Source organism: Nyctereutes procyonoides, unplaced genomic scaffold (genome assembly GCF_905146905.1).
Source record: "Nyctereutes procyonoides isolate TBG_1078 unplaced genomic scaffold, NYPRO_anot_genome, whole genome shotgun sequence".
In the NCBI taxonomy this organism is placed as follows: domain Eukaryota; kingdom Metazoa; phylum Chordata; class Mammalia; order Carnivora; family Canidae; genus Nyctereutes; species Nyctereutes procyonoides.
Window position 1 is genome coordinate 52,407,836 of NW_026575044.1, and position 24,182 is coordinate 52,432,017.

General features: G+C 38.4%; 1 protein-coding gene across 1 annotated transcript in view; it reads left to right on the forward strand.

Annotated features, from left to right (window-relative positions):
- Positions 1-24,182, forward strand: part of DYM (dymeclin) — a 346,418-nt gene that overhangs the window by 87,272 nt on the left and 234,964 nt on the right. The window contains exons 7-8 of the mRNA XM_055324208.1: positions 20,218-20,343; positions 21,777-21,919. Coding sequence (XP_055180183.1) covers positions 20,218-20,343; positions 21,777-21,919 — 269 coding nt within the window. The remainder of the gene's footprint in view (positions 1-20,217; positions 20,344-21,776; positions 21,920-24,182) is intronic.

Genomic DNA, 24,182 nt, shown 5'->3' on the forward strand with positions numbered 1-24,182 from the left:
GGAAATACATCGCAATACAAGCGTCCATTCAAAAACTGGAAAGAACTCAAATACAAAAGCTAACCTTACACATAAAGGAGCTAGAGAAAAAAACAGCAAATAGATCCTACACCCAGCAGAAGAAGAGAGTTAATAAAGATTCAAGCAGAACTCAATGAAATCGAGACCAGAAGAACTGTGGAACAGATCAACAAAACCAGGAGTTGGTTCTTTGAAAGAATTAATAAGATAGATAAACCATTAGCCAGCCTTATTAAAAAGAAGAGAGAGAAGACTCAACTTAATAAAATCCTGAATCAGAAAGGAGAGATCACTACCAACACCAAGGAAATACAAACGATTTTAAAAACATATTATGAACAGCTCTACGCCAATAAATTAGGCAATCTAGAAGAAATGGACGCATTTCTGGACAGCCACAAACTACCAAAACTGGAACAGGAAGAAATAGAAAACCTGAACAGGCCAATAACCAGGGAGGAAATTGAAGCAGTCATCAAAAACCTCCCAAGACACAAAAAGTCCAGGGCCAGATGACTTCCCAGGGGAATTCTATCAAACGTTTAAAGAAGAAACCATACCTATTCTACTAAAGCTGTTTGGAAAGATAGAAAGAGATGGAGTACTTCCAAATTCGTTCTATGAGGCCAGTATCACCTTAATTCCAAAACCAGACAAAGACCCCACCAAAAAGGAGAATTACAGACCAATATCCCTGATGAACATGGATGCAAAAATTCTCAACAAGATTCTAGCCAATAGGATCCAACAGTACATTAAGAAAATTATTCACCATGACCAAGTAGGATTTATCCCCGGGACACAAGGCTGGTTCAACACTCGTAAAACAATCAGTGTGATTGATCATATCAGCAAGAGAAAAACCAAGAACCATATGATCCTCTCATTAGATGCAGAGAAAGCATTTGACAAAATACAGCATCCATTCCTGATCAAAACTCTTCAGAGTGTAGGGATAGAGGGAACATTCCTCGACATCTTAAAAGCCATCTATGAAAAGCCCACAGCAAATATCATTCTCAATGGGGAAGCACTGGGAGCCTTTCCCCTAAGATCAGGAACAAGACAGGGATGTCCACTCTCACCACTGCTATTCAACATAGTACTGGAAGTCCTAGCCTCAGCAATCAGACAACAAAAAGACATTAAAGGCATTCAAATTGGCAAAGAAGAAGTCAAACTCTCCCTCTTCGCCGATGACATGATACTCTACATAGAAAACCCAAAAGCCTCCTCCCCAAGATTGCTAGAACTCATACAGCAATTTGGTAGCGTGGCAGGATACAAAATCAATGCCCAGAAGTCAGTGGCATTTCTATACACTAACAATGAGACTGAAGAAAGAGAAATTAAGGAGTCAATCCCATTTACAATTGCACCCAAAAGCATAAGATACCTAGGAATAAACCTAACCAAAGAGGTAAAGGATCTATACCCTAAAAACTACAGAACACTTCTGAAATAAATTGAGGAAGACACAAAGGGATGGAAAAATATTCCATGCTCATGGATTGGCAGAATTAATATTGTGAAAATGTCACAATGTTACCCAGGGCAATTTACACGTTTAATGCAATCCCTATGAAAATACCATGGACTTTCTTCAGAGAGTTGGAACAAATTATTTTAAGATTTGTGTGGAATCAGAAAAGACCCCAAATAGCCAGGGGGATTTTAAAAAAGAAAACCATATCTGGGGGCATCACAATGCCAGATTTCAGGTCGTACTACAAAGCTGTGGTCATCAAGACAGTGTGGTACTGGCACAAAAACAGACACATAGATCAATGGAACAGAATAGAGAACCCAGAAGTGGACCCTGAACTTTATGGTCAACTAATATTCGATAAAGGAGGAAAGACTCTCCACTGGAAGAAAGACAGTCTCTTCAATAAATGGTGCTGGGAAAATTGGACATCCACATGCAGAAGAATGAAACTAGACCACTCTCTTTCACTATACACAAAGATAAACTCAAAACGGATGAAGGATCTAAATGTGAGACAAGATTCCATCAAAATCCTAGAGGAGAACACAGGCAACGCCCTTTTGAACTCAGCCACAGTAACTTCTTGCCAGATCCATGCACGAAGGCAAAAGAAACAAAAGCAAAAATGAACTATTGGGACTTCATCAAGATAAGCTTTTGCACAGCAAAGGATACAGTCAACAAAACTAAAAGACAACCTACAGAATGGGAGAAGATATTTGCAAATGACATATCAGATAAAGGGCTAGTATCCAAGATCTATAAAGAACTTATTAAACTCAACACCAAAGAAACAAACAATCCAATCATGAAATGGGCAAAAGACATGAAGAGAAATCTCACAGAGGAAGACATAGACATGGACAACACGCACATGAGAAAATGCTCCGCATCACTTGCCATCAGGGAAATACAAATCCAAACCACAATGAGATCCCACCTCACCCCAGTGAGAATGGGGAAAATTAACAAGGCAGGAAACCACAAATGTTGGAGAGGATGCGGAGAAAGGGGAACCCTCTTACACTGTTGGTGGGAATGTGAACTGGTGCAGCCACTCTGGAAAACTGTGTGGAGGTTCCTCAAAGAGTTAAAAATAGACCTGCCCTACGACCCAGCAATTGCACTGTTGGGGATTTACCCCAAAGATTCAGATGCAGTGAAACGCCGGGACACCTACACCCCGATGTTTCTAGCAGCAATGTCCACAATAGCCAAACTGTGGAAGGAGCCTCGGTGTCCATCAAAAGATGAATGGATAAAGAAGATGTGGTCTATGTATACAATGGAATATTCCTCAGCCATTAGAAACGACAAATACCCACCATTTGCTTCGATGTGGATGGAACTGGAGGGTATTATGCTGAGTGAAGTAAGTCAATCGGAGAAGGACAAACAGTGTATGTTCTCATTCATTTGGGGAATATAAATAATAGTGAAAGGGAATATAAGGGAAGGGAGAAGAAATGTGTGGGAAATATCAGAAAGGGAGACAGAACATAAAGATTCCTAACTCTGGGAAACGAACTAGGGGTGGTGGCGGGGGAGGAGGGCGGGTTGTGGGGGTGAATGGGTGACAGGCACTGGGGGGCACTTGATGGGTTGAGCACTGGGTGTTATTCTGTATGTTGGTAAATTGAACATCAATAAAAAATAAATTTATAAAAAAAATTCCAGAAGCTGAAGGAGAGGTAGAAGATAATATTTACTGTTGAATATGATACCTGGCTGTAAAGTGGGAGTAATAAATAGGAGTTACTTTTACAGAGTTTTGATAAAGATTAAATATAATTATAAAGTGTTCACCAAAAAAAAAAAATTGATTCCTGGTGTCGTGAAGAGAGGGCTCTCGGTTAAATTTTTTAAAATATATAAACCTTGGGATCCCTGGGTGGCGCAGCGGTTTGGCGCCTGCCTTTGGCCCAGGGCGCGATCCTGGAGACCCGGGATCGAATTCCACATCGGTCTCCCGGTGCATGGAGCCTGCTTCTCCCTCTGCCTGTGTCTCTGCCTCTCTCTCTCTCTGTGACTATCATAAATAAATAAAAACAAAAAAAATTTTAAAAAAAATAAAATAAAACATATAAACCTTTACCATCTTTATTGAAGTCTGACCAAAATATATCCAGTAGCACAAGTAATGTTGATTTTATGTTACATGCTCTGATTGTTCATAATTGAGTAACTGATTATCGTTAAGAAATTAGAACATATCTGCGGAAGGAAAAAAGCCCCTCTCTGGTTCTGAATCCAGAAGATAGAGCTTGGATCCTGGCTCTCCTACTAACTGGGAATGTCATTCACACCTCAGGTTCCCCATTTTAAAACTAGGGGTAATAGACCGGAAACCATTACTTGAAAAGGACATTTGAAATCATCTAGTTCAGCTGTTGAGTATTTTAGATGAGGAAATTCAAGTGCTTGAGTTTGGAGACCAACTCCTGTAGCAGTTAGGAACACCCAGGCCATACATCATGTCCTGTGATGCAGTAGAATGGCCAGCAGTGAGAGGGAGCACCTCATCCTGGGATGAGCCTGTCTGGTATTCTGTCTATAGTGTGGTTTAGCATTGTTTTGAGGACCAAAGCAATGCACTGGAAGATGCTTTTGTAAATTGTGAAATGCTTTACAATTATAAAAGTGTATTGACCTACACATATTAAGTACTCAAGAAAAATACTGAACAGATTTGTTTTGAGTTAATTTTCCTATTTTAAACTTATCAGTAAAAAGGAGATCACTAACAAGTATAGCAGGCATAGGATGTGGAATGTCTGCAATTCAAAAGAACAAGGCTGAATCATCTGGGAACTGAAGGAAGTTTCTGTAGCATCTGGCTGCCTCGGAGGACAGGTACTAGCCTGGCGTTAGGTGTGCAAGATTGCAGCAGCAAAAGCAGAATCCTGAATCCTGGCTGTCATTTTACCTATGTTTGCGTATCTCCTTGCGAACTGTTTATGAGCTGTTTAGAGCCAGATGATCATTGGATTTTTAGAACTGGAATTCAGCTCTCCTTTATCCTAGCTCCATCATTTTATATATAATGTCACTGAAGTGGAGAAAAGGGAAGAGACTTTCCTGAGGTCAGTTTGCAGGATTCTTAGGTGGCCCTGAAAACACACTCTCTGCCTTCAAGGAATTTTTACTTTTATAAAACCATGACTGGTATAGAATACATTTTTTACTTTCTTTTGCTGTTATTAATACATGTATGGCAAAGTCTGCATGAGGTAAAGTACAGTAGTCGTTGCAAACTTTAATTCTACCAGCAAAGAGTTAATTTTTTTCGTTTTAATATTTTGTGTCAGTTATATAAATTATGAGTAATTTCTTTTCACATATAATCCAGATTATATATTTCTTTTCACATATAATCTATTCTTATATAAGAGTAATTTCACATATAATCCAGATTACATTACATATGGATAGTTAATACTAGCCTTTGATACTGATGCTGCAATTATTTTAAATGTTAATACATTTGTGTATTTGGTTTTGGAAAAAAGATCAGAGGGCTTATGATGAGAACAAATACTCTTTGTCTTACCCTTTTTATCTCTTCCCTCCCCAGAAGCAGTCTTTTTTGATTCTTAACTGTTTGGGAGCTTTATATAAATCTTTATCCTTATCCTACCTTTATGGATATTTTTCTAAACAATACGAATTTCTTTTTCTTTTAATTAGTAAGGTTTATATTTGAGAGCAGTTTTAGGTTCATAGCAAAATTGAGTGGAAGTGCAGGCAATTCCCATGTGACCCTGTTCACACACTGGTATAGTACCCTCACCCCCCTTCAGCACCCTGCCCCAGGGTGGTACGTTTGTTATAGTCGATGAACCCACACTGACACATCATTATGGCCCAAAGTCAGGTTTTAGATTGGGGCTCGCTCTTGTTGTGTTGTACATTGTATAGGTTTTAACAAATGAGTAATGATGTGTATCCACCATTGAAGTATCATACGAGTAGTTTCATTGCCCTAAAAATCCTCTCTCCTCTACCTGTTTATCCCCTCCCCTTGCCCCAGTTACTGTCTTTCTACTACCTCCTCAGCTCTGCCTTTTCTAAAATGTCATATAGTTGGAACCATACAGCATGTGGCCTTTTCAGATTGGCTTTGTTTAGTTAACAGTATACATTTAAGGTTCTTCTGTGTTTATGGCTTTATAGCTCATTTCTTTGTAGCACTGAATAGTATTCCATTGTTGGGATAGACTACATATACATATTTAGATAATAACCATCATGTAAGTCTTAAGAATTGGTATTGAGTACCTTTTAAAATGAAAATATGATAAAGTTGATTAAAAGAAAACCCTATCCCCTAAGAGTTTACTATTATATTTTTCTTTCAAAATTTTATTTAAATTCAGGTTAGTTCACATATAGTGTCATATTAGTTTCAGGGGTAGAATTTAGTGATTCATCAGTTGATGTTTATCCAGTGCTTGTTACATCAAGTACCGTCCTTAATGCCCATCACCCAGTTACTTCCACACTTCCCCTCCAGCAATCCTCAGTTTGTTCCTCATATTTAAGAGTCTCTTACGGTATGCTTCTCTCTCTCTGTCTTTATCTTATTTTATTTTTCCATCCCTTTCCCTGTGTTCATCTGTTTTGTTTCTTAAATTCTATATATGAGTGAAATCATATGATATTTCTCTTTCTCTGAGTGACTTATTTCACTCAGCATCCACATCATTGCAAATGTCAAGATTTCATTCTTTTTGATGAGTAATATTCCATTGTGTGTGTGTGTGTGTGTGTGTGTGTGTGTACACTACATCTTTTTTATCCATCTGTTCATGGACTTCTGGGCTCTTTCCATATTTTGGCTATTGTGAACATTGCTGCTAAAACATTGGGATGCCTGTGCTCCTTCAAATCACTATTTTTGTATCCTTTAGATAAATACCTAGTAGTGGAATTGCTAAGTTCTATTTTTTACTTTTTAGGAACCCCCACATACTGTTTTCCAGAGTGGCTACACCAGTTTGCATTTCCACCAACCCTAAAGACATTATACCAGTTATAGTCTCACCAAAATCCTTTAACAGAGCCTTGCCAGCATTGTATAAAATTTTTTGTGAGTTAAATGGAAATCATAGTGTGATTCTTATGTGTATTTTCTCATTACAAATGAGATTGAACATCTCTTCATATATTCAAAAGCCATTTCTAACTTTTGATGAAGGTTTAATAAACATTGTTAATTCCTGAGAGCTCTTTTTCTCTGATTGTTTCTTGTTTTATGAATGCAACATTTTAAGCTAGCATGATTGCACTATGGATACTCATATAACCATTTTGGTAAATCTGTTGTATTATTATATCCATCTCTTTTTGAATATTATGTATCCATCTTAGCCCATCCTAATTTTTTATTTTTAAGAATTTATTTATTTTAATTTTTAATTAAAAAGAAATTTATTTATTCACGAGACACACACACACACACACACACAGAGGCAGAGACACAGGCAGAGGGAGAAGCAGGATCCATGCAGGGAGCCCGATATGGGGGACTTGATCCCAGGACTCCAGGATCATGACCTGGGCCAAAGGCTCAACCACTGAGCCACCCAGGTATCCCAAGAATATTTTTTAAAACTTACTTTGTTCGTTGAACTTTATTTCAGGAAGATAATGGCTATATTTTATTCATGTGTTTGATGCATTGTTAGATATAGAGCACTAGTTCTTTGAGAAACCATGAGAGCATGGAGTGGATATTTGAGTTTACTTGATCCACCCCCTTGATTTTTATATATGATGAAGTTGACAGGTAAGATAGCTGATGAAGGCAATGAGCGAAAGTTCTGAGACCAGAATCTAGATTTTTTGACTTCTAACCTCCAGATACTTTCTGTTCTGTTAATAAGACTTTTATAAATGAGAAGTATTCCCATGTCTTTGATTTTGTTACGTTTGAAAACTAGCCACCACCACCATTGACAGTATCTGCAAATACACTCTACCACTTTTTAGTCTTTCCTTGTATTTTACTTTCACTCTCTGCAGTGGTTGACACTGATATTTCTAAATTTTGTTCTTAATCCTTTGAACTTGTCAGTTGTTTTTGTTAAACTTATGTTCCATTTACATACTGTCCAGTTTCTTATCCAGTAGTAAGTCAGAGGAGGATGTTTTTTTTCCTCCATATTCGTTGACTTTGTACTTAGCCAACACTAACACCCATTTCATGAAGGCTTTTGTCTTTATCCAAGTGTTCCACTCTGCCCTAGCAGAGCAGTGCAAGGTCAAGACGCCGGTCTTTTTTTTTTTTTTTTTTCTTCACATGAAATTAATAACTTGCTCCAACAGTAGTTTGTTTTAGGACATTTCCAGCCCAGATGGTGGAAAGTTCTTGGGATAATATGGCAGCCAAAGCAACACTTTGGCTTTTTAAAGCTGACTTTGTTTTGGCGATTGTGTGATGAAAATCTTCTGAAGATCATACAAGGACATTAAAACAAGAAAGATCTGTTGGCTTGAAACATTTTTCATCTTTTAAAAACCACCACACTCAGCATGGTAGCATTTTGGTTTCTTTCAAGTATTGGCCTGTCTGGCTCTTTTCCCAGATAATTTGGAACTTAGGATAGGGATAGGCCAATTAATACATTTAAAATTTTGTTTTCACAGAAACCTAACATTGCCTTGAATTTCATTTTTTTTTTTTGAGCATTATAGAAAGTTACAGCAAGAAAGGTCATTAGAGATCATCTTGCCCAATGTACTTATTTGAAAGTAGGAAAACTGAGACTCAGAGGAATTTGAGATTTGTTGAGATTTGTTGAGATTAACAGGATGAGTTTAATGGAGAGTTAAGAAGCAGATCCTAGGTCTCCTAATTTTGGATCAGTGACTTCTATGGCACACCACAACATGATTTAATTTTGTTTGCTTTTATTTCAGTAGATCATCAAGATTTGAATCAAGAAAAGTTTAATTTTAACATTTATGACAATCTTATAAATATTATATTTTTAGCTCTTGATTAATTTAATTTTAGAGCGTATTGCTTAAATATCCAAACACATAAAAAAAAGTACATGAACAGTCTCCTGCCTACTATGGTCCCTCATCTCTCCAGCTGTCCCATTTGCTTCCATAAATAGCCACTCTTCTTAGTCTCTGATATATCCTTCCTGAAAATGTTCATGCAATGTAGATGCAGTTATGAACACAGATTCTTTTTTTTTTTTTCACAGATTCTTATTTATCTCTTCATTCACACAAAAGGTGGGAGACCATAGACACTGTCTAGAACTTTCTTCTTTTCTCCATCGGCAATCTATCCTGGCAGCCTCTGTACACAAGCATTTAAAGACCATTTTCATTTTTGTTATGAGGATATTCAAATATCCCAAAATTTACCCTTTGAAAGTGTATCATCAGGTGGTTTTTAGTATATTCACAAAAGTTGTGAAATTGTCATTCCAGTCGAATTACAGAACTTCTTCACCCTGTGGGGAAGCCCTGTACCCATTAGCAGCCACTCTTCATTTCTCACTCTCCCCTGCCGGGCCGTAGTAACTGCTAATCTGTTTTCTGTCTCTCTGGGTTTATCCTTTTGGGGCATTTCATATGAATGGAATCTTAGGCTATGTGGTCTTTTAGGTCTGACTTCTTTCACTTAGCATAATGAGTTTAAGGTTCACCTCATTTTAGCAAGTCCCCTACTTCATTCCTTTTCATGACAGAAGTATCCTGTCTTATGTGTACACCACATTTTGTTTATCCACTCAAAAGTTGATAAACATTTGGGTTGTTTCTGCTTTTTAGCCGTCATGAATAATGCTGCTTTGAGCATTCGTGTACAAGATTTTGGGTGGACATACGTTTGCAGTTCCCTTGGGCTTGTATCTTAAGAGTAAAATTGCTAGTCATATGGTAATTGTGTGTTTAACTTTCCAAGTAACTGCCCATCTTTTCCTCGGCAGCTTCATCATTTTACATTTCTATGAGCCTTGTGTACGAGTTCTATCTGATTTTGTACATCCTTTCTCATTCTTCTAAAAAAACCAAAAACTACATTATGATCTGTGGTAGGTCAGTATCAAATTATATGTAATCATTCCCCTCTTGTTGGACATTAGAGTTGTTAACATGTTTTTGCTCATATCCTTTCCTCATTTTCATATTGGAGCTTCTATTGTATCTGTTTCTAGGACCCATTTTGTATTAGATGAACCCTTTGTGATGTGAATTTAAAGCATATATTTTTCCTAAATTTGCCTTTTTACTTATTTGCTTAGAATATGCTTTTGTTTTGCCATAAGAATTTTTAAACGCTATTTTTAAGAATTTGTACTTACCTGTCTTTTACAGCTTTTTAGGCCTTCTGGATGGACTTTTAGATTCATTGTTTATCTTTTTTGGCCTTTTCTCTCACTACTTGCCTCTGCACTTTTCATTCTAGCCCCACTGGCTTGTTTGGTGTTCCTTAAATATGTGAGGCATGTTCCTAGCTCAGGGCCTTTTGTGTGCTGATCTCTCTCCCTGGCAGACTCTTCAGTTGCCCGCTTACTTTTTTCAAGTCTTTGTTCAAATGTCAGCTTTTTTTTTTTTAAGATTTTATTTATTCATGAGAGACAGGGGGGCTGGGCGGCAGAGACACAGGCAGAGGGAGAAGCAGGCTCCATGCAGAGAGCACGACATAGGACTCAATCCTGGGTCTCCAGGATCATGCCCTGGGCTGAAGGCTGCGCTAAACCACTAAGCCACCCGGGCTGCCCTCAAATGTCAACTTTGTATTGAGTCTTCTTATTTAAAATTGTAACACAGGGGCACCTGGGTGGCTCAGTAGGTTAAGTCTGCCTTGGGCTCAGGTCATGATCCCTGGGTCTTGGGACTGAGTCCTGCATAGGACTTCCTGCTCAGTGGGGAGTCTGCTTCTCCGTCTCCTTCCCCCTGCTGTGCTCTCTCTCAAATAAGTAAAATCTTTAAAAAAATAAAATTGTAACACACCTATGATAGATTGTCAGTGGTCCCCCAAATTCATTTTCCTCCTCTTTATTAGAATTTAGCTAGGCAGAGACTGTTTAGGTAGAGATGATGTTTCTCAGATTTACTTGTCAGCTAGATCTAGATATGGGTGTACCAGAGGAAGTGATGTATACAACTTTTGTATTACTTAAAAAGAAATGACTTGCCTTCAAGTGATTTTTCTCCCTTCTCTCTGGTGGGAAATAGTAACTGGAACAAATTTGGAAACACATGCAAAGGGTGACAGAGCTGCCTTTCCAGCATGGCCCTGTATGATCTTATTAAGTAGATCCTGCTTTATCCTATAGTTAGGTGGCAGAGAAATGAGCCTTGGTCTGGTTTGAAACATAATTTTTGGCTTCTTTCATAGCAGTGTAGCCTAACTACTCCTTACCCTTATACCTTAACTAGGTACTTCTTATCCAGCCTTTATGCATTGTTTTCTTCATAGCACTTAAAACCTTTTAAATTATTATACAGCATATTTATTTTTCTGCTCCTCTAGAATATAAGCTCCAGGAGGCCTGGCATATAGTAGGTAAGTATTCAGTATTTGGAACAAATGGTTGGAAAGGCCTTTATGTCATGTTATAAGACAATTTTTCATCTTGTCTCATAGGATTTTTTTTTTCTTTAAGACTTAAACTTCTGATATATTTGGAATTTCTTTTAGTGTAAGGTGTGAGGTATAAATTCAAGTATTTTTTTTCTTTGAGAAAGCTATACAGTTGTTCCAACAAGTGTGTATGAATATCACTATCTTTTTAGTATATTGATGAAGTCCATTTTTGTATAACAATGATTTACAAATAAGAAATGCCTGCTCATCTCCTCATAAGAGGAGATATTTCTTGTAAGAGAGATCATTATATTCTCAATCTTATCAAATCTCAGTTACTATAATAAACTGCTTTTTAGTCTGTGCTGACATAGAAAAATGCTAGATACTCTTCTTTTAGGCATTCTTTTTGTTTCTCTAAGTCTTCTATTTTTATTCATATTAAATGGTATGTTGACATAGGGAATGGATATCTTGGTTTTTGCCTCATACTTATAAGCTATTTTGTAAATAAGAATAGCAAATACTGTGTGTGCTATGTCACTAAACTTTATATTGAGTAAAGAGTTTTTACTGAAATGTGTATTTGCTTTTTATGGTTATTACAAATTAGAGGTGTCTGTGTTAGAATGCTGTTTATGTCTCATGTAGGAACATTTCTAGGTGTAAAATCTTTCAAATAGTGTTTAAATGCTTTTAATGAGATTGAATCTGTGAATTTGTGCACTCTGCCAATTTTCAAAAGTTTAACTTAACATCTTTGATTGGCAAATGTGATAGTTAATTTTGTGTGACAGCTTGACTGAGCTGAGGGGTGCCCAGAGGTAAAAAATATTTCATTATTTCTGGGTGTGTTCATGAGTCTGTTTCTGGAAGCAATTAGTATCTGAATTGGTAGACTTTGTCAATAAGATCATACCAGTGCTGGGATCATCCAATCTGTCGAGGGCATGAATAGAACACAAAGGTGGAGGAAGGGTGAATTTGCTCTCCTTCTTGACCTGAGACATCCACCTTCTTCTCTTTGTGTCCTTCCAAAATTCATATGTTGAAACCTAACCTCCAAGGTGATGACATTTGAGGGGATGGTTAGGTCATGAGGGCAAAGCTCTCCTGAATGGGATTAGTGCCCTTGTAGGAGATACCCAAGAAAGGTCCTTTGCCCCTCTTCTACCATGTGATAACAAAAAAGATGCTGTCTGTAAACCAGTAAGCTAGCTCTCATCAGGCACTGAATCTGCAGGAGCCTTAATCTTGGACTTTCTAGCCTTCAGAACTGTGAGAATAGATTTCTTTTGTTTATAAGCCATCCAGTCTCTGTTAGTTTGTTGTTGCAGTTCACAAGCACTGAGACTTTGTTAGATTGTTTTTCCCTAGTTGCAGTCTCTGTTACTTTAATTGTTTACAGTGATGTGAGAGAGAAGCAGCATTAAGAAGACTGTGGTCAAAATGTGGTTAGATATTATCCTCAGACTATCACTTATGATATTTTTTCCCCAGGAAATTTCCCGGTAGAGACAATCAGTTTGGAGCAAATGTTTCTCCCACTTATTTTCTTCATGCCCTTCCCATTTAAAAAATTTAAAGTAATAAAAATAGTCACCTGTAATCTCATCTCTCAGGATTGCTTTTGCTTTTTTTTTTTTTGCCTGTTAGCGTCTGTATATTCATTCATATAGTACATAATGTTCCACTGTCTTTGTTCAGCATTGTGTTATGTACATTGTAATCAAATATGGCATACCTGAAGAATGTGATATGGTTAACACTTGGAAATCAATCATTTGGCATATTATAATCATTTGTAATATGCCACAATGACAGGATAAATTAGAAAAGCCATATGAGTGTGTCAGTAAGTGTGGAAAAAGCTTTTGACCAAATTCAATATCCATTCAGGGGAAAAAGAAAAATTTGGAGAACTAGATAAAGAAGGGAACATCTTCAGTATGTATAAATACATGTGAAGTGATTGTACATCCCAGTGTTCTTTATTTAGGTTGCTATCACTGTCTTTGGGTTCTAAATCTAGAAACCTGTCTTTTTTCATCAGTCTTAGTCTTTCTTTCTTTTCTCTCTCTCTCTTTTTAAGATTTTATTTATTTATTTGAGAGAGAATGAGAGAGAAAAAGCACCCAAGTAGGGGAAAGGGAACAGGGAGAGGGAGAGGCAGACTACCTGCTAAGCAGGGAGCCAACATGGGGCTCAATCCCAGGACCCTGAAATCATGACCTGAGCCGAAGGCAGACTCTTGACTGAGCTACTCAGGCGCCCCAGTCTTAGTTTTTCTTGTCCACATTAAGCATCCAGTCTGTCCCTGAGTGCCATTAGTTTTATTTTGTTCCATGTTATTCAAGTCAGAGTGCTGTTTTCCATTCCTGTTGTCATTGTTTTCATTGAGGTCCTCATAATGTTCTAGTGAGACAATTTATTGCATATACTTTGTTTCCTGGATTAGTCAAAGCATTTCCCCACTTCAGTACATCCTCCAGCTTTTGATGCCCCCCCTTCATCCTACTGTCCCTGATTTTGAACACATCATGCATAGGATCGAGTCGATCATATTCCTTAGTTCAAGGGTCATTATCATCACTGGTTCATGTAAGGCTCATTCTTCCCAGCATTTGGTGTTAATCCATTCACTTATCCCTATTTTCCCATTCCTTGGTCCCCTTCTTTCCCGTAAACAGTCATTTTAAGTGTATTTATGCATTTAATTTAATGCTCAACTAAATGTTATATGAATATGCATTTAAAAATTTTTTTTAAACTAGGTTCCCTCCCAGTTTGTTAGGATCAGGCATGCAGGTACAGCTGGCATGGTGCCTCTGACTTCAATATCTCTTAAGGTTGTAATTGAGCTTCTTGCTGGAGCTATGGTCTCATCCGCAGCCTCAGCTCGGAGGAGAGGACCTGCTTTCTAGATTTCTCACTTGCTATTGTCAGCATTCAGTTCCTCTAGGGATATTGGGACTGAAGCCCTCAGCTTTAGCTGTTGACTAGAGGCCTCCCTTAGTTCTTTGCCAGGTGGACTTCTCCATGTCAGCTCACAACAAGGTAACTGGCTCCCCCAGAGAAAGCAAAAACAAAACAGAACAAAACAAACTTGAGAGAGGGTGCCTAACACAAGCCATAGTCATTTTGTAAACTTACTTCCACTTGAGAGTGGCATCCTCTCACTTTTATTGTGTTAGAAGCGAGTTACTAGATTCAGCCCGCAGTTGAGGGGAGGCAGTATACAAGGGCATATGAGTAATATGAAGCCGGGATTATTGGGGGTCATTTTAGAGTTTGCCTACCACAGTCCTCAGATGGTTTCTGTGAATTTTTCTTTGGCATATATATATATATATATATATATATATATATATATATATGTATATATGTATATGTATATATGTATATGTATGTAGGGTCCTAGGGAGCTCTCTGAAGATGACTGCTGTGGTTAATAATCCCATCAGTAGTATGTAAGGGTTTATCTATCACCATATGCCTGGCAGTACTTTATATTTTCCAGGGCACAAAGGGTATCACAGTGTTTTAAACTCTTAATATATTTTGCTCTTTTTTTTTTCTAGTGCAGTTCTTGCCTTTTTCTTGGCCATTTGTAGGAGTTGTTTGTAAAGTTCTAGATTAGAGTTTCTTGCTCTTCTAGTCTATCATCTGCCTGTTAATTTTGTCCAAGGCTTCATTTTTTGAGCAATAATTCTTAATTTTGATGTGATTAAGTGTATTTTTTGGCTTTATGGTTTGTACTCTTAGGCTTTTATTTAAGAAGTCCTTTCTTCTGCTTGGTTCCAAACTTATCAGTGTATGTTTTCTGTGTTAACTTTAGTTTTACCATTCATATCCAGGTCTTTAACTCATCTGTAGTAGGTCTGTTGTGGGGCACCTGGATGGCTCAGTGGTTGAGCCTCTGCCTTTGGCTCAGGTTGTGGTCCCGGGGACCGAGTCGCACACGGGGAGCCCACTTCTACTCTGCCTGTGACTCTGTCTATCTCTCTGTCTCATGAATAGATAAATTCTTAAAAAAAAAGAATATGTTGTTAGATAGGGACCCATCACTATTTTCTTTGTAAAAGGAGCCAGTCCTAGCACCATCTTTGTACAGTCTCTTCTGTCCTCTTTGATTTGCAGATCCGTCCATCTTTGTTGTATGTTGTTTGTCTACACCACAGGTGTTGGCCATACATTTGATTCTTAGGTGGGTTTCTTTCATTTGCCTGTTTTCTGTGTGTGTGCAAATACCATGCTGTTTTTACTGTTAAAGCTGCACAGCATGGCTTGATACCTGGTAGTGAACGTCCCTCTCTTCATTCTTTATTTTCAGGGTTGACTTGGCCATGTTTACTCTTCCATAAAAAGTGTAGACTCACTTTAGGACATTCCTGGAAAAGTTTCTGACTTGACTTTCAGAGTAATTTGTGTAGAATTATTATTTTCATGGTATTAAGTCATTCCATTCAGATCATGCTGTGTGTCCTTTGGTCATGTTTTACTGCTGATTGGATTTTGGTCAGTAAAATGAATAGAAGATGTTCTCTCAGTCAATTAGCAGCATTGTGGGTCCTTTATGAAATTCCCTTTATGTTTTTGTTGCAATGAGTATTATTTTATATTATGATCAGGTATTACATGACCTCAGTACACCTCTTCCATTTTTCTCTTCCAAGTTTACCTATGTTTTGTACACAATGCTGATGCTGGGAGCCCCAGGCAGTCAGTTCCAATAAAAATCGAAGATCCCTCTGTCTTGGGGCACCTGGGTGGCTGTCACTTAAGCATCCCACTCTTGATTTCAGCTCAGGTTATGATCTCAGGTTCATGAGATCAAGCAAGCCCTGTCTGGAGCTCCACACTCAGACTGTGGAGTCTGCTTAAGATTCTCTCTCTCTCTTAAAAAAATAACTTACAAAAAAGAAAAGATCCCTCTACCTATCCATTTATCCATTGAGTTTCAGTGTCTGTTATGTACTTGAGTTGGGAATACAAATAACTAAAAAATGAAAGGATCCCTAGTTAGGATCTCATTTGTTCTAGTGAAAAAGAGATTCATCTTGGGACACATGAGTGGCTCAGTCAGTTAAGTGACTTTTGATTTTGGCTCGAGTCATGATTTCAGGTCAGATCATGATCTCTCATGGGTTGTAAGATTGAGCCCCGCTTGCATGCATGCATACACTCTCTGTCTCAAATAAACAAATCCCTTTTTTTAAAAAAAAAAAAGCTCACCTGCAAATAACTATTTGACAGTCATGCTTTAGGGCTTAACTTAATGTCACTTTTTTAGAAGAGCTTTACAATCAGAATCCCCTATAATCCTTTCATAGTATTAATTGCTCTTAATTGTTATTTTGGTGTAATTACTTCTTTTCTCTTTTCTCCACTAAATTGTAAGCTCCATAAAGGCAGGAGCCTTATCTGTTTGTTGATGGATGTGTCTCTGATATGGAGCATAATATCTGGCATATTATCACATGTCCTGGAGGTGGTCACCTATTTAGATAGGTTTTACCCTGCACCAAAATCTTTTGTTCTTCAGGATTTGGCTTTAAGCCCTGACCCAACTAAAAATCTAGCCAATTGACTATAGAATATAGATTCCTGAGACAGGCAAGGACTGTATGAATAAATGTTAATGATAATGCAAAATCTTTCAGGTTCTAAGCAGCCAGATCATCATTAATGAATAATTAATGAATCATAACATGACATGTCAGGCTTGTCTTTCATTCAGTTCAAGGAATAAGAACAAATAGAAGAATTGCGTATTATGTGGTTAATATTTACAACACTAATTTTGGAAATTTTAGGAGAGAGAATTGTTCTGTAATACTTTTAAAGCAGAGATTTCTGAGTAGAACTGAGATTTATTCATTACATAATAACATGAATTGCATGGACTTCCTGTGTTTTGTATACTTTGTTTTTTAATTTTTTTTAATTTATTTTTATTTTTAAATTTTTTTATTTTTTTTAATTGGGAGTTCAATTTGCCAACATATAGCATAACACCCAGTGCTCATCCCACCAAGTGCCCCCCTCAGTGCCCATCACCCAGTCACCCCAATCCCCTGCCTACTTCCCCTTCCACTACCCCTTGTTCATTTCCCAGAGTTAGGGGTCTCTCATGTTTTGTCACCCTCGCTGATATTTTCACTCATTTCTCTCATTCCCTTTCACTAATTTTTATATTCCCCAAATGAATGAGACCATATAATGTTTGTCCTTTTCCAATTGACTTATTTCACTCAGCACAATACCCTCCAGGTCCCTCCACGTCGAAGCAAATAGTGGGTATTTGTAATTTCTAATGGCTGAGTAATATTCCATTGTATACATAGACCACATCTTCTTTATCCATTCATCTTTTGATGGACACCGAGGCTCCTTCCACAGTTTGGCTATTGTGGACATTGCTGCTAGAAACATCGGGGTGTAGGTGTCCCAGCATTTCACTGCATCACTGCATTTGGGGTAAATAAATCCCCAGCAGTGCAATTGCTGGGTCGTAGGGCAGGTCTATTTTTAACTCTTTGAGGAACCTCCACACAGTTTTCCAGAGTGGCTGCACCAGTTCACATTCCCACCAACAGTGCAGGAGGGTTCCCCTTTCTCCGCATCCTCTCCAACATTTGTGGTTTCCTGCCTTGTTAATTTTCCCCATTCTCACTGGGGTGAGGTGGTATCTCATTGTGGTTTTGATTTGTATTTCCCTGATGGCCAGTGATGAGGAGCATTTTCTCATGTGCTTGTTGTCCATGTCTGTGTCTTCCTCCGTGAGATTTCTGTTCATGTCTTTTGCCCATTTCATGATTGAATCCAATCATTTGTTTCTTTGGTGTTGAGTTTAATAAGTTCTTTATAGATCTTGGATACTAGCCCTTTATCTGATAGGTCATTTGCAAATATCTTCTCCCATTCTGTAGGTTGTCTTTGAGTTTGGTTGACTGTTTCTTTTGCTGTGCAGAAGCTTCTTATCTTGATGAAGTCCCAATAATTCATTTTTGCTTTTGTTTCTCTTGCCTTCATGGATGTATCTTGCAAGAAGTTACTGTGGCTGAGTTCAGAAAGGGTGTTGCCTGTAGTCTCCTCTAGGATTTTGATGGAATCTTGTCTCACATTTAGATCTTTCATCCATTTTGAGTTTATCTTTGTGTATAGTGAAAGAGAGTGGTCTAGTTTCATTCTTCTGCATGTGGATGTCCAATTTTCCCAGCACCATTTATTGAAGAGACTGTCTCTTTTCCAGTGGAGAGTCTTTCCTGGTTTGTTGAATATTAGTTGACCATAAAGTTCAGGGTCCACTTCTGGATTCTCTATTCTGTTCCATTGATCTATGTGTCTGTTTTTGTGCCAGTACCACACTGTCTTGATGAACACAGCTTTGTAGTACGACCTGAAATCTGGCATTGTGATGCCCCCAGATATGGTTTTCTTTTTTAATATTCCCCTGGCTATTTGGGGCCTTTTCTGATTCCACACAAATCTTAAGATGATTTGTTCCAACTCTATGAAGAAAGTCCATGATATTTTGATAGGGATTGCATTAAATGTGTAAATTGCCCTGGGTAGCAGTGACATTTTCACAATATTAATTCTTCCAATTCATGAGCATGGAATATTTTTCCATCTCTTTGTGTCTTAATTTCTTTCAGAAGTGTTCTGTGGTTTTTAGGGTATAGATCCTTTACCTCTTTGGTTAGGTTTATTCCTAGGTATCTTATGCTTTTGGGTGCAATTGTAAATGGGATTGACTCCTTAATTTCTCTGTCTTCAGTCTCCTTGTTAGTGTATAGAAATGCCATTGATTTCTGGGCATTGATTTTGTATCCTGCCACATTGTTGAAATTGCTTTATGAGTTCTAGCAATCTTGGGGTGGAGTCTTTTGGGTTTTCTATGTAGAGTATCATGTCATTGGCGAAGAGGGAGTTTGACTTCTTTGCCAATTTGACTGCCTTTTATTTCTTTTTGTTTGTATACTTTGTTTTTGAAAGAGATTCCTATCGGCAATAACTTCTTAAAATATCTGGTAGAATTTGCACTTGCCCAGTTCTAGAATCAAGTCGTTTAATTTGTTTAATGAGCCTCATTTAAGTAGGTGTTAAGTGGTTTTTTTGTTTGTTTGTTTGTTTTGGCTTTCCATGACTATTTTGATTCTGTCAAAATATTTTGATATTCTCTTGGAATGGTTACTCTCTTTGCTGTGTTGCTGAGATTACCACTTTCGTGATCTGTTACTGTTTCCCGTGATAATCATTTTTAAACTTTTGTAGTAAACTGGAGATTTCTTGATGCGTTTATTCCTATTTGTGCTTTCTGCTCAGCCAAAACTTTGTTTCCTTTTTATTTGATCTAAGATTTATTTCTGAAGGGGTTTAGGGACCTTGGGAGAAAAATGCTTATTAATAAAACAGGTATATGTATTCCCTGTCCATATTTTGCTGAACATGCAGACCTGGCCTTGAGGCAACAGACACTAGAGGTAGAGATGGAGGGTATACCATTGTCCTCGTTGTAAAGTGATTATCACCTTGGAAAGGCATTGTTTTCTCCCTTGCACTGGGACTTCAGTTTGGCAATCTGAACATTTGGTTCTGTGTTATAACTAAGCAGGGATGAACATGGAGCTTTAGGGTGAATCTTCCAAAGCAGAACACTGCTGGTAACTATTTTCATTATACACTAACAGACTGGTCTTTCTGCAGGAGATGGGAACTGGAAAATAGGAAAGTAATGGGAAGCCTGACCCAAGTACAAGAACCAATGGCTGGGAAAGGGTTTCATATTTTTGCTCGATTTAATTTTTATGTTAAACACATTAGTATAGGTAACCTAGAAACATGTTGAATATTTTGATTGAGTTTTTATTTTTTTTTATTTTTTTTTTAATTATTATTTATGATAGTCACACAGAATGAGAAAGAGAGGCAGAGACACAGGCAGAGGGAGAAGCAGGCTCCATGCATCGGGAGCCCGACGTGGGATTCGATCCTGGGTCTCCAGGATCGCGCCCTGGGCCAAAGGCAGGCGCCAAACCGCTGCGCCACCCAGGGATCCCTTGATTGAGTTTTTAAATGTACAGTTTATTTAGAAAACAATCCTGATTTTCAGAGGGATCATTATTCTGTTTATTTCCTGTTTCTCCAGAGATATTACATATGAAATCTCAGTTGAAGCTGTATCAACAATGGTGGTTTTTCTTTCTTGCCAACTCTTCCACAAGGAGGTTTTGCGACAGAGCATCAGTCACAAATATTTGATGCGAGGTCGATGGTATGTTCCTTTTTACATTTTTCTACTTATTGTATAAATCTGTATTTCTTGTCCCCTAACCTCACTGTTGTCCCAGCTATCCTGCTAGATGTTTCCTTCTGTGACTCCGTCTGTACTCCAAACCCAATGCAGAGGGAGCCAAGTTCTGCTTTCCTCTTTAAACTGTCCCTCCTCTCTGCCCCTCTCATCCCCCTGGCTTTTTACCTTTTCCGGTGGTTTCTTTGTAGAAGTGAAACTTTGAAGTCCTCCTCCTTCTTTTGCATCATTCTTTGCGTCTAAGCACTCACCCAGTCATGTCTGTCCACTGAACTTATTTTGACTCCTCCCCCTTCTTCCTGGTCCCACTGAAACTACCACACCTCCACCCAGTTACCCTGCTTTTGGACGTTTCCAGCAGCCTCTTAGCTGACTGCTTCTGCTTTCATTTACTCACAAATATGTATTGTGTGCTAGCACATGCCAGGGATGTGTGTGTGTGTGTATGGGGGCCTCTGCACTTGAGCAGAAGCTTACAGTCTCCTAACCGGGGACTGTGAGTAGACACACACACACACACACACACACACACACACACACACACACACACTCTTCTGCTGACACACTTCACAGAACTTGAGAATATAAAACAAATACAAATAAAGTAGCTTTGATTAAAATTCTCCAGGATAGGGAGGAGCTTGTCTTCTTCACATCCTTCTTGCTGCCTTGGTTATCTGTGCTGTACCTTCCTGCCCCCTTGATGGTACCTGTGGCACAGTCACAGAATCCTGTAAGGCTGGTCGGCACATACTGGAAAATCACCGGTAATGGAGAAAGTGCCTGAGCTGTGGCTCAGGAGTCTATTTCAGAGTTTTCTCTAGATTGCAGGAACTGATTTATCACTTTACTTTGTGGATACATATCCCTTTCCAGCTGCATTCTCTCCCTTCTCTTCTCTCCATTGCTTAAAAGCAAAGAGCGTTAACATTAAAAAAAATTATGTACATACATATATGTATACATATATATAGTATGCATGCATAAATTGAATAATTTCATACTTAAAATGTATAGTCTTTTATATTGTTGCTTTTTAATTCTTGCTTTTCCCTACTGATTCTTTGTTACTATCTCCCCTTGAGTGCCAAGTACTGTATAATAAACTGAATTTATAATATCTCACCTGTTATACAGATTACCAGTAAGGTAACCGGAGCTCAAGAGTTGAAGTGATTTGACCAACAACTATGGCATAGAAACAGGAAAGCCAGAATTAAGCCTCAAGTCTGATCTCAAAGCCCAGTCTCCACTCTTATGTGATAGTGCTACATTTCTTTGAATTGTGCTAATGCCTTTTAATATTGACAGATTATATAGTTGGTATTTATCATTATACAAAATCAGGGACTTCCAAAACTCTGGGTTTGATTTCCTTCTTTCTTCTTTTTATGTAGTCTTCCATACACCAGCAAACTGGTGAAAACCTTATTGTATAACTTTATCAGACAAGAAAAACCACCCCCTCCAGGAGCACATGTACTCTCGCAGCAGTCGGATGGAGGAGGACTGCTCTATGGACTCGCGTCGGGAGTAGCAAGTAAGTCTAATCAGATTCGTCAGTTCTTTGATGTAGACAGAGCTTGTCTAATTAGTCATAAGAAATTCTGTCCACTTGGCCACCACTACTGGCTCTGTGCAACTGGCTAAATGTGAAATACTAGAAGCAGTTTAAAATATTTTTTCCGTTTAGTGCAGTGATCAATGCTGTGAAATGTTTGCAAATAATAGTTTGTTTCCACATAAGACACCATTTTTCAAGAATAATGTTTATAAATATGCATTTTGCATGAATGTTAGCTGTACAATATAAATACAGTTAAGCTCTTGGAAACTTTTTACTGCATGTGCTTTATGAGGAAATCATGCTATTTTAGAGGCTTTATTGATTAGGATTTTACATGACTAATTAGGTCTAGTGTTCTTGTTACACTCAATGTTTCATTTGTTCAGCAACAAATTAGCACATCTTGAAGAGTTTTTTTATTAAATTCTGAAGTGACACAAATGTGTGTTTTATCAGATTGGAAGCAGGTTTCATTAACTACACAAAATCCTTTCCCAGCAGATAGTAAAGCCTCACTTCTTCCTCATGGTGTTGGACATGAAGACCCGAGGAGTGGTGAGGGTAGCTCTCACTCTCCCTGTGTCACATGACGTCATAGAAACTGGACTTTTGCTTTATTCTGAAAGAGAAGCAAAAACCAGAGTGGTGCTTTGGCAGTTAAGGTTTGCACATTGCACAAGTGCTCTCACTAGACTAGCAGTATATGCTGCACCATGTAGTGCAGTTGGGCTGGTTGCTACATGAAGCCAAGGCCCACAGCTAAATGAATGGTTGCAGCATGCTTGCCACACTCATGGAGGAACATCAGTGTGACGTGAAAACGTAGTCCTGTTTGATAATGTACTAGGTAATGAGTCTTGGGAACATCTTTGGGTTAAGAGTCCTCTGTTGACTTTTGGAATTGATCTGTGGGCAAGGCTTTCTAGATTTGCCTTCCTCTGATTCTTTTAATATGATGGATTGAATTACACTTGTAATCCCCCATAGCTTTGTGTTTGGTGCTGAGCAGGTTCCCTAGAATGCCAGACCTGCATTCTGAAGAAATTCATTCTCTGATTTGCTCCTACCCACTGCCCTTGTTTCAGATGAGGAGGCTGTACCAGGCTTGCTCATTCATAGCCTCTGAAGGCAGCACAGCAATGGCTTCTTGTGTCTCATGGGAAGGCTTCATTAATTCATCAGCATTTTTTTTTTTTAATTTTTTTATTTATTTACGATAGTCATACAGAGAGAGAGGGGGGCAGAGACACAGGCAGAGGGAGAAGCAGGCTCCATGCACCGGGAGCCCGACGTGGGACTCGATCCCGGGTCTCCAGGATCGCGCCCTGGGCCAAAGGCAGGCGCCAAACCGCTGCGCCACCCAGGGATCCCGTGCATTTTCTTTTTTTGATCATTAAACTGCTATAAGTATATAAAAGCTGAGTATTTTCCAATACTTTAGGATGGTTGAAGAGTTTTGAAAGGACATAATGTAAGTTCATTATTGCTTTCTTCAAAATAATGGCAATACTGTGCCCCCCCCCCCCTTTTTAAGGACATAGATTCGTATTTAGTGTTTAGTTATTCTTGGAGTTACATGTCTTCAGAAGAATGTCCAAGTATGGTAATGTGGTGTCATCAGTACCAGGTACCAAAGAACTTTTAAACTTTAGATCTGTCCTGCTTGGTTAGCAATGTATCAGAAGGAAGTCCCTTAATTTTTGTAGCTTCTAGTTTTGTCTATTGAATGAGAAGGTCAGGATAGATAATTGGTGAGAATATTTCCATATAACTTTCAGTGATCCTATGGCCTTTTCCCTTACCATTGAAAAATGTAATATTCAAAATCTGGGGGAGATGGCAGTGAAAAAAATTTAGTATTAGTTAAGGACATTAAAGTAGACTTATGGGGGCACCTGGGTGGCTCAGTTAAGCATTTGACTTTGGCTCAGGTCATCGTCTTCCACCAAAAGATCTTCAAAAGTGATCACATAACTATGCTCTCTCTGTCTCTCTCTAAAATAAAAATCTGGGATCCCTGGGTGGCGCAGCGGTTTGGCGCCTGCCTTTGGCCCAGGGCGCGATCCCGGAGACCCGGGATCGAATCCCACGTCGGGCTCCTGGTGCATGGAGCCTGCTTCTCCCTCTGCCTGTGTCTCTGCGTCTCTCTCTCTCTCTCTCTGTGTGTGACTATCATAAATAAATAAAAATTTAAAAAAAATTAAAATAAAAATCTTTAAAAATTGAAAAAAGTAAA